Source organism: Pollicipes pollicipes, unplaced genomic scaffold, assembly GCF_011947565.3.
Source record: "Pollicipes pollicipes isolate AB1234 unplaced genomic scaffold, Ppol_2.1 Scaffold_5724;HRSCAF=6776_pilon_pilon_pilon, whole genome shotgun sequence".
Taxonomy (NCBI): domain Eukaryota; kingdom Metazoa; phylum Arthropoda; class Thecostraca; order Pollicipedomorpha; family Pollicipedidae; genus Pollicipes; species Pollicipes pollicipes.
This window is the reverse complement of record NW_023596746.1, coordinates 48,550,193-48,560,502: the sequence shown is the minus strand read 5'-3', so window position 1 is coordinate 48,560,502 and position 10,310 is coordinate 48,550,193. Positions and strand designations below refer to the sequence as shown.

The 10,310-nt window shown below is 60.0% G+C and overlaps 1 protein-coding gene across 1 annotated transcript in view; it reads right to left on the bottom strand.

Annotated features, from left to right (window-relative positions):
• LOC119103130 (uncharacterized) overlaps window positions 1–10,310 on the bottom strand; it is a 24,042-nt gene continuing 13,732 nt past the window's right edge. The window contains exons 11-20 of the mRNA XM_037226581.1: window positions 8,993–9,147; window positions 8,512–8,666; window positions 8,006–8,112; window positions 7,053–7,766; window positions 6,326–6,488; window positions 4,902–5,935; window positions 2,803–3,822; window positions 673–861; window positions 455–615; window positions 1–76 (exon numbers count right to left, since the gene is read on the bottom strand). Coding sequence (XP_037082476.1) covers window positions 1–76; window positions 455–615; window positions 673–861; window positions 2,803–3,822; window positions 4,902–5,935; window positions 6,326–6,488; window positions 7,053–7,766; window positions 8,006–8,112; window positions 8,512–8,666; window positions 8,993–9,147 — 3,774 coding nt within the window. The remainder of the gene's footprint in view (window positions 77–454; window positions 616–672; window positions 862–2,802; window positions 3,823–4,901; window positions 5,936–6,325; window positions 6,489–7,052; window positions 7,767–8,005; window positions 8,113–8,511; window positions 8,667–8,992; window positions 9,148–10,310) is intronic.

Sequence of the window (10,310 nt, the reverse complement as noted above, 5' to 3'; positions counted from 1 at the left end):
TCAGCGGGACAGGATTTCCTCCAACATCAGCGCGTCCTCGTCCGACAGAAAGGAATCGTCGCTGACCACGACCGGCCTGGACGGAACAGGCACTTGCTGTGGTGGTTTATTCACGGCCTGGGGAGGGCTGGTTACTTTCTGAAGTGGTTTGGTTACCGTCCACTGAGGCTTGGTCACTGGCTGCGGTGGTTTGGTCGTTGGCTGCGGTGGTTTGGTTGTTGGCTGTGGTGGTTTGTTCGCCGACTGCGGTGGTTTGGTTGCCGCGTGATATGCTGTGGAGCGCGTCTGGTGATGAGCACCGGGCAGCTGAGGCGGATCGGCCGCGGCCGTGCTTGTGTGCTGCGCCGCAGAGGAGGCCGGCCGCTGAGGCTGACTGGTCAGGTCCGGCGGCGCTCCCGGGACCTCTTCCTCGGCACCGGCCAGGCCTCGGAGGAAGCAGCGCAGGCTACCGAACAGGGCTCGACTCATATGGCCGATCACTGCCGGCGGCCCCGACTCCGACACCTGGCGCTTCTCTCGCGTCACCTCTGTAGTCAGCAGCAGGTTGGCTATGTCGACCAGCGCCGTCAGCAGCTTCTCTACCTCGGAGATGGCGAACTGCAGCTCGACGCTGCCCTCCACCAGCGCCGCTCGTTCCGCGGCCAGCTGCTGCCGCTCAGCAGCGTTCAGCGCCGTCAGCGCCGCGTGCAGCCCCGCTGTCAGGTCCGATCGACTGAGCATGAGCACGCTCTGCCGCTCTCGCTGCTCCACGACCGTGGCTGGTCGCAGGATGTCGTTGAGCAGGAAACGCCAATCGGACCAGAGGTCGCCCACGATGCTCACGACGCGCAGCGTTAGAGCTCGCGTCGCGCCACCGTCGCGCTGAAATAGGGTGACTCGTTAACATTCAAGGAATTGTCCCAGACCACCTCAAAGAAGGCTGTTGATGTGTCCTTACTGGCACGCTGGCTAAATGTCCATCAGTATTATGCCACCTGATAGAGATACAGTTCGCATTAAGGTGGAAACAAAACCAGCATTATGTAATTGCCGCTGGTTCACCACGCGCAGAAGGAAAGTGTCTTATGTAGAGGTTTCCTTCTTCATTATTTCAAATCATATTGTCCTGGCCAACTCATGCTTAGTCCCTTATACAAAAATTGCATGCATCTTACAAATTATCCCGGATATGTGTCGTAAGTTATGAATTCCAATTCATCCGTGATTCAAAATTCATCCGCCAATTTTGCCGCCATATTTTGTGACCCTGGGCACTTTCGGGGGTGGGGGAGCGGGTCATCCAGGACATAAACTGCTGGCCTCATATCATCGCAACGGTCGTCCAGGATTGATGTTTTCCGCACGACTCTTCACGACACGGGTGTCGATTTGTGTTCTTTTGTGGGGGCCCTGCCCCCCATGTTGAGTTGCCCCCCCCCCCCAATGTTGGCTTGCCCTCCCCCCCAATGTTTTTCGTTGGAATACACAAAAACGTGCGTCAAGGTTAATCATAACACAGATATTATTTTCTTTTATCTGTCTGCGTAGTGACATCTCTTACCATTCTCAAAACAACGAGTCATGGCTGCTCTCACCACAAGATAGAAATCGCAACAACTGGGCGGATAAACGGTGCAGTAAACTTCACATGCCCAATGCCATAAGACACGCAATGGTTTGTGATGGTAAAATGAAAAGCTCTAGAATATGGGGATGACCCAAGTCCTTCATGGCTTACCTCATCCCCGTCCCCCACAACCAAAATGCGCGCCGCCTCCCATGGCCGTCATAGAAGAGCGCCATCGGCGCCCTAAGATGGCCTCTTAATGGTCTTTACGTGCCGATCAGAAGAGACGCGTGCGTGCAGTGCCTGGTCCCTGGATCCAACTCTGCATGTCCTCTATGCTGCTTAAATTAAGTACTTTTATAAATTAAACAAGTATCAAAAACCCACATTCCGTTTAATCGAAATAATGTGGGCTCAATCCGATGAGAAAAAGGGGGGGGGAGGGTAGGTTGTTGGGCCTTCAGTTTGGCCCCCTAATCATTTACAAAAATTGACATCCCTGCTTCACGAACGATTTGGTAAAAAGCTCATAAATTGACGTTCATTCCAAGGAAAGGCACGTTGCGCTGCCCTTTTTCAGACAAATTGGTTGCACGAGGCTGCTTGAAGTGAGCTAGGTCTGTCACATGCCCTTCCGGCTTCAAGCTTTCAATGCCGTCTGTCTAGCAGCTGCATAGTTTTTGGACTGGCATTGCAAGGTTGCATTTCCGCAGGCTACTCAGGAGAGAATCTATGACAAACTTGATTGTGACCAGTTCAGAATGTCCTACGCAAGATAGAAGATTCTGATTAAATAACAAATCTTTCGGAATTCTTAAGAAGCGAGCTTTTCTATCATGCCGTTTGCCTTTTCAGTTTCACTGAGAGATGCGACAGAATGCAAATTATCTGCCGAAGAATTCAGTTAGCGGAATGCTCACTACATGTTAGGTTTCATGCAACAAGTTAATTGTGTGATTACCACAAATACTGGTCTGCCGAAGAATCTTCAGTTATCTCAGAGTTTTTTTTTATTTTCGGGGGGAGCCTGCTCGTTCAAATACTCCGTCTGAAATATTCCCGCAAATGCCCCCAAAATTGGTCCCGTGACCCAGGATCTCCTTTTCGAGCCCACGCCCATACCTGGTCTGCAGCTGCTGTTCTCCAAAAAGGCGATATGGTAGGTCTTGGCCACATCGCCTGATGTCTAACAAGCCAGGTACCAGCCTGTATGTGATCGGTGTGCACGCCTGATGGCATGTGCTGTGGTTACGCACCTGCAGACGCACCGACATCGGCTCCACCGGCAGCGGGCTGAAGTTGGCAGTCAGGTTGCCAACCAGCCGGAAGTCGGGCAGCGGCTCTACAAAACAGCGCAGCATGGCGGCCGTCGCCTGCGGCAGGTGGAAGTCGAACTGGAGCGGCTCCAGGGGCGGGCCGCCTAGGCCCAGTCTCAGCAACCTGCGCATCTGGTGCACGTGCGCCAGCTGACGCTCCAAGTCGTCCAGTGCGAAGCTGAAGCGGGAAGCGCTGCCGCTCACGTAGTGAAGCTTCTGTTCAAGACGCATGCTTGCCGGCGACCCGGCAGACGCCGTGCGAGGCAGCGCGGCCGTGGCCCGTGGCAGCGGCTCCTCCGGCCGGTAGGAGCTGAAGAACTTCAGTCCGATGTCAAACAGCACCCTGACCAGCACGTTGAGCTGCTCCATGATCTTTTGGTGGTCGTTGTCGTCTTCGACTAGCTTACACTCTGGAGGGTGAGCGGGCAGGAACGATGTGCTAGGCAGCTCTGCCGAAGCATGCGTCTTGATAACGGTGGCTACCAGGCCGCCCTGCTCCTCCTCTTCCTCGGCACCGGCCAGGCCTCGGAGGAAGCAGCGCAGGCTTCCGAACAGGGCTCGACTCATATGGCTGATCACTGCCGGCGGCCCCGACTCCGACACCTGGCGCTTCTCTCGCGTCACCTCTGTAGTCAGCAGCAGGTTGGCTATGTCGACCAGCGCCGTCAGCAGCTTCTCTACCTCGGAGATGGCGAACTGCAGCTCGACGCTGCCCTCCACCAGCGCCGCTCGTTCCGCGGCCAGCTGCTGCCGCTCAGTAGCGTTCAGCGCCGTCAGCGCCGCGTGCAGCCCCGCTGTCAGGTCCGATCGACTGAGCATGAGCACGTTCTGCCGCTCTCGCTGCTCTACGACCGTCGCTGATCGCAGGATGTTGTTGAGCAAGAAACGCCAGTCGGACCAGAGGTCGCCCACGATGCTCACGACGCGCAGCGTTAGAGCTCGCGTCGTGCCGCCGCCGCGCTGAAATAGGGCGACTGGTTTAATGTTCAGTTGTTAGAGGATTATCTCAACATAGGCTGTTGACGTGCGCCAACATGTTAGGTTGGATGGCGGAGCTGTTGCTGTTTTGCTCTACACGGAGAACATTGTCATAACGTAATCTTTTTCTCTACTCATGCTCGTCAATCGCATTGTGATGACCACGATATGCTAGATCAAGCAGCAAAAATTTGCACGCATCCCGGATCATGATCCCGCGCCGAGGATCGTGAGTTACGAACCTCCAATCATACGCAGAGGATAATTCATCCAAAAATGTTGTCAACATACTTTCATGCCCGGTCCCTTTCCATATGCTTTTAAACAGGTGGTGATGAGATTGCGAGGAGGGGGCAGGCCATTCAGGACGCTTGGTTGCTGTCTAATTTGTCACAATGGTCGTCCAGGATTTATCATTCAATTTTTGCACGACCTTCCATGATCAATTTCGGTTGAAAACTTTCAAAATTGATCTGCGTTCCCAGCGTAGGCCGGCTTATCTGTCCCGGTTCATATAGGTTGGATGCAAGAGGCTGTTTGGAGTAAGTCAGCGCTGCCACGCATCCTTCAAGAAACTGCCTAGAAACAAGTAATTTTCAGTTTAATTACAAGATTGCATTCCCAAAATCTGCCAAGAAGAGAGTATATTGTTGAACTGACTGTGACCGCATCGAAATGTCCTACACGGGACAGAAGATTCTGGTTAATCAAGAAATTGTTCAGGGCCCCTCAGGATCAATTTTTCCGGGGTGCTGGTCCCTTGATTACAAACGGCGATAACAGCATCTACTCGCATGCCAAAGGATCTCCAGTTACTGAGACATTTGCTTATTGTCGGGAGGGATCCTCCTCTTTCAAAAATTGTGTGAAATGGTCCTGCAATGTTTCCTGTGACCCAGGATCTCTTTTTCGAGCCCACGCCCATACCTGGTCTGCAGCTGCTGTTCTCCAAAAAGGCGATATGGTAGGCCTTGGCCACATCGCCTGATGTCTAACGAGCCAGGTACCAGCCTGTATGTGATCGGTGTGCACGCCTGATGGCATGTGCTGTGGTTACGCACCTGCAGACGCACCGACATCGGCTCCACCGGCAGCGGGCTGAAGTTGGCAGTCAGGTTGCCAACCAGCCGGAAGTCGGGCAGCGGCTCTACAAAACAGCGCAGCATGGCGGCCGTCGCCTGCGGCAGGTGGAAGTCGAACTGGAGCGGCTCCAGGGGCGGGCCGCCTAGGCCCAGTCTCAGCAACCTGCGCATCTGGTGCACGTGCGCCAGCTGACGCTCCAAGTCGTCCAGTGCGAAGCTGAAGCGGGAAGCGCTGCCGCTCACGTAGTGAAGCTTCTGTTCAAGACGCATGCTTGCCGGCGACCCGGCAGACGCCGTGCGAGGCAGCGCGGCCGTGGCCCGTGGCAGCGGCTCCTCCGGCCGGTAGGAGCTGAAGAACTTCAGTCCAATGTCAAACAGCACCCTGACCAGCACGTTGAGCTGCTCCATGATCTTTTGGTGGTCGTTGTCGTCTTCGGCTAGCTTACACTCTGGAGGGTGAGCGGGCAGGAGTGATGTGCTGGGCAATGTCACGGAGTCGCGGCTGGCTTCGCTGTTATTCTTGGCGGAAGTGTTAACTTCATTGACTGCATTGGTCGGGTCATCATCACCAGAATCGTTACCTCTCACGGGTAAACTGATGATATAGTCCACATTTGCAGGGTCTTTTGCCGGGACGACATTCGCAATACGGTTCGCCTCGGTATCGGCCGTCACTGGGACACTGACGTCATCGCTGGTGGAGCCGACCTCGGTCACCGGCGGGCCCTGCAGCCCCGGCAGACCGAGCGACCGCACGATCTCCTGCAGCATCTCCAGCTCGCGATCAAAGGAGTGCCGGATCGCCTCCTGCCGCTCGTCCAGCTGCTGGTCCAGCAGCCGCAGCTGGCGGTCGTAGAGCGCCTCGAGCGCGGCGCGCTCGTTTTCCATGGTGCGGCGGACCAGGCGGACGGCGGTCTCCAGCCGATCCGACCGGTCACCAGCCGGCGGCGTCGCGTCGCTGGCTGTCGTCGCGTCGCTGTCGTTGCGCCTCGCCTCTACTGGCGCCGCCGCCGCTGCCGGCACGCACTGCCGGCTGCCGAGCGTGTAGGAGACGGCCAGCAGTCGAGCCAGCCGCCAGCGGTCGTCGCCGAGCGGCGCCGCCAGCGCGCTCGCCTCCTGGCGGCGCACGGCGCTGATCGCCCGTGACAGGAAGTCGAGCGCCTGACTGAGGTTATGCGGGCGGTGCTCGCTGCTGGACGGCAGCGCCGCCCGGTGGAGCTCTGCCGGGTCCGCCGGCGTCGTCGTCGTCTCCGCCGGGGCGAATGTGATGGTGTTGACGGTGCTCTGGGGGTGGTGACTCGACGGGGCGGGATCGGCCCTCAGCGGCGTGGCCGTCCGGTCGGCCCCTGTCACCGTCCCGCCATCGGCTGGTTCCTCGAGCGGGACGGTGGAGGACTCCACACCGCCTGCCGACTCAGTGACCTCGTGGACGGCCTGGGCGGTAGATTTGGCCGGACCAGCTGTGACCACAGGGCTGTCCTCCGTGGTCGCCACTGATTCGGACTCCGCCAGCGGCAGCGGCGCCGTCGTGGCGGGAGCTCTGTCGAGCGTGGCGTCCGTGGTTTTCTGCGGTTCAGGCAGCGGTCCTATCTGACTGGCGCTGTCGACCACCACACGTCCCGTGCCGTCCCCTCTGCCCGACCCCTGACTCGGGCCGGCGGCGGGGCTGGTGCCGGGACCGACTGCCAGAGTGGTAGGGGGCGCGGGGACCGATTTGCCGGTCGGCTGTCGGGGAGGGATCCCGTTACCCGTGGACAAAGGCAGCGCCGACGGCGAAGGGCTCATCACTTCCGTGAAAAGAGAATGCCCGAGCTCATCACTGACGTCATACCCTGGAGCTGGAGCTGGAGTGATGTTGGACGCTGGAGTGGTGTTGGACGCTGGAGTGACACTGGAAGCTGGAGTGGTGCTGGACGCTGGAGTGACGCTGGACGCTGGAGTGACGCTGGACGCTGGAGTGACGCTGGACGCTGGAGTGATGCTGGACGCTGGAGTGGTGCTGGACGCTGGAGTGGCGCTGGACGCTGGAGTGACGCTGGGCGCTGGAGTGACGCTGGACGCTGGAGTGACGCTGGACGCTGGAGTGACGTCAGACGTCGCGACATCTGCCGCCACCCCGCTGGCCCCAACCGAAGGCGAGCGCGGCGACTGGGACGAGGCCGCAGACGTGGCGAGCTCGCCAGAGTCAGGCTGCACCACCCGGGGCGAACGGACGCTCTCGGGCGTCGGGGCCGCGCCAGCGCTGAGCTCGGAGTCCGGTCCCACCACGTCGCCCGGAGGCGCCGAGCCCACACCGACGTCGGCCGTCTCCGCCATCTCTGACCCGATGTCGGCGGTGGGCGGGACCTCGAACTGTGACACCAATTGGTCCAACCGTGGTGCAGCTGTCTCCGTCTGGACCCACATCCGCGCGGCGACCTCCGGCGGCAGAGAGATGGACGCTTCTGTGGCGGTCACCAACGACAGCGCGTCCCGCTCCTCCGCGGCTACGATCTCCGCCGGCAGAGGGTCGGACGCCTCTGTGGCGGTCACCTCCAACGACAGCGCGTCCCGCTCCTCCGCGGCCGCGATCTCCGGCGGCAGAGGGTCGGACGCCTCTGTGGCGGTCACCTCCAACGACAGCGCGTTCCGCCCCTCCGTGGCGGCGATCTCCGGCGACCCGCCACCCGGTAGATGCGAACTGGACTGCGTCGGCGACAGTAACGTCATGCTCGGACCTTCCTGCGTGGCCGACGCGACGGTGGCGCCATCAGGCGAGCCGCACAGGCAGCCCGACTCGACGTACACCATGTCAAACTGCAGTCGGCGGCCGGAGAGCTTGACCAGGATCTGAGGCGCGTACATCTGCGGTAGCAGCAGGACACCGTAACTGTACTTTTAATCAGACTTAAGCGAACCATGTCCGCTCGGTGCTCATGGGGCATGTAGAGAGCTGCTCCTTTTTCGCGGACCGTGTCTAAACCATACCTGTTGAAACATGACCAGTACAAAAGGTTACCGTACGTCGGGTAACAACAATGCGTGAACGACACTTTTTCCTGAACACAGCCATGCCCCGTGCTTGTAACCCTTGCTTGGCTCACCTGGTGGCACGAGACATTGGTAACCGGACACCGGTCCGACTGGCAGGCGGAGACCAGCACCGGCTGCACGTGGAGCGGTGGCGACTGGACGATCTGGACACGCCTCTCTGCGGCGGCAAGGGTCCTACGCTTGTCAGGGGCTGACGCACCAGGCACCAACAACACAGTACCGAAGGCGTTAACACAATGCTCAGACGCGCATGTTTGGGCACGATGCGCCATAGTGGCTCCAGTCACGGTGGGAACGACTTGTTGGACGCTTTCGGCGTGTCATGTCGCTGAATGCAGTATAGTTCACGTGTGCGATGACGGGCGATGGGTGGCCTGCTATCTGCGAGAATGCATTGGTAAGCGAATGCAACCCCTCCCTGAAGACATCCTATTTGCGATTTTTTGCTCGTACATCTGGCACGCAAACAAAGACGTCATTAGAGGTAGTCACTGTTCCGCTTGCACTTTTGCTATCCTGGCCATGAATTCGGCGCAGGCAGTGGATCGAGACTGACTGGTGACGCTGGACGTGGCTGACAGGGGCAGCAGCACGCTGGTCTCCGGCTGACAGCACTGCAGCTGCTGATGATCCGGCAGGTCCGGCCGGCCCCCACAGCGTCCTTCGGCGCACGGCAGGCCGTCCGCAGCAAACGTAGCGCTCCACAGAGACCTGACGCCAAGAGACACGCGTCCGTGAGCACAGCCTGACCTCCGGCGCCCACACACGCCGAGGGAGCGAGCGAATGACGGTGCCTAACGGCCGAGAACAGCTTTGAACACTCTCCCGATGGAGCATGCCAGACCCCTGAAGCTGTCATCTCCTGATGGAGCATGGTAGATCGGAGCACGCCATAGCACAGGAACACGCACTGGCAAGGCAGCGGCGTTTTTCGTCCGCTCTAAAACTGTGCCGCCCTGTGGCGTGCGTCCCCTGGGACCAGTGCAGCGGCTGGGCGGCTGGGCGGCTGGGCGGCTGCCCAGCGTGCCCATGCTCACCTCTTGCGCCGGGTCAGCCGCTGCACGTGCTGGCGCATCAGGTGTACGGCCGTCATGTTCTTGAATTGACCGACTCGGCCGCCGGACAGGCTGGCGGGAGTGAGAGCGTAGGTCTGGCCGTTGGCAGTGCATCTCGCCTGGACGTCGGCATGGCCCTCGGACAGAGACGCGGCCGGGCGCAGACTCGGCGCCAGCGCGACCGGCCGCCAGCCAGACCACCTGCCGAGAGGGCGGCGACTGCCGTTAACGGGTTACAGTCACGGGGGACAGACTACATGCCGAGGGCGGGGGCCTGGGTTAACGGGTTACAGTCACGGGGGACAGACCACCTGCGGAGGGCGGGGGCCTGGGGTTAACGGTTTACAGTCACGGGGACAAACCACCGCCAGCCAGACCACCTGCCGAGAGGGCGGGGCTGCGGTAACGGGTTACAGTCGGGGACAGACCACCGCCAGCCAGGACCACCTGCGGAGGGGGGGGGGGGGGGCTGCGGTGAACGGGTTACAGTCAGGGGGACAGACCATCGCCAGCCAGACCACCTGCGGAGAGGGCGGGGGGGGGGCTGCGGTTAACGGGCTACAGTCAGGGGACAGACCACCGCCAGCCAGACCAGCGGAGAGGGCGGGGGGGGGGGGGGGGCTGCGGTTAACGGGCTACAGTCAGGGGGACAGACCACCGCCAGCCAGACCACCTGCGGAGAGGGCGGGGGGGGGGGCTGCGGTGAACGGGCTACAGTCAGGGGACAGACCACCGCCAGCCAGACCAGCGGAGAGGGCGGGGGGGGGGGGGGGCTGCGGTTAACGGGCTACAGTCAGGGGGACAGACCACCGCCAGCCAGACCACCTGCGCAGAGGGCGGGGGGGGCTGCGGTTTAACGGGCTACAGTCAGGGGACAGACCACCGCCAGCCAGACCACCTGCGGAGAGGGCGGGGGCCCGGGGCTAATGGATCAGAGTCACAGATGGTGATCAGGGACAGATGCTGCCAAAGAAGCGACCTGGGGAGAGGACGGGAGTGTGCGCTTACCGGGCAGCAACACAGAGGGACCTGAAGATCGCACAGAAATGGGGGTCAGCAGTGACCTGGACAAACACACAAAGCATCAATACCAGCAACGGGCACCGACACGTGAAGATGGGGTGGCGACTGTGCGGTGCTGACCATCTGACCTACCCGCCCACATGTCACAAATCAGTGCTGATCAACGACTGTGCTCGTGCGTGTATTGCATGAACCGATGTGCTCAGTGTAAGCAGCGAATGTTTAACCTGGAGCTTCTTCCCAAGCCCAGCCCCCTAACGCTATCCTCGGACAGCAG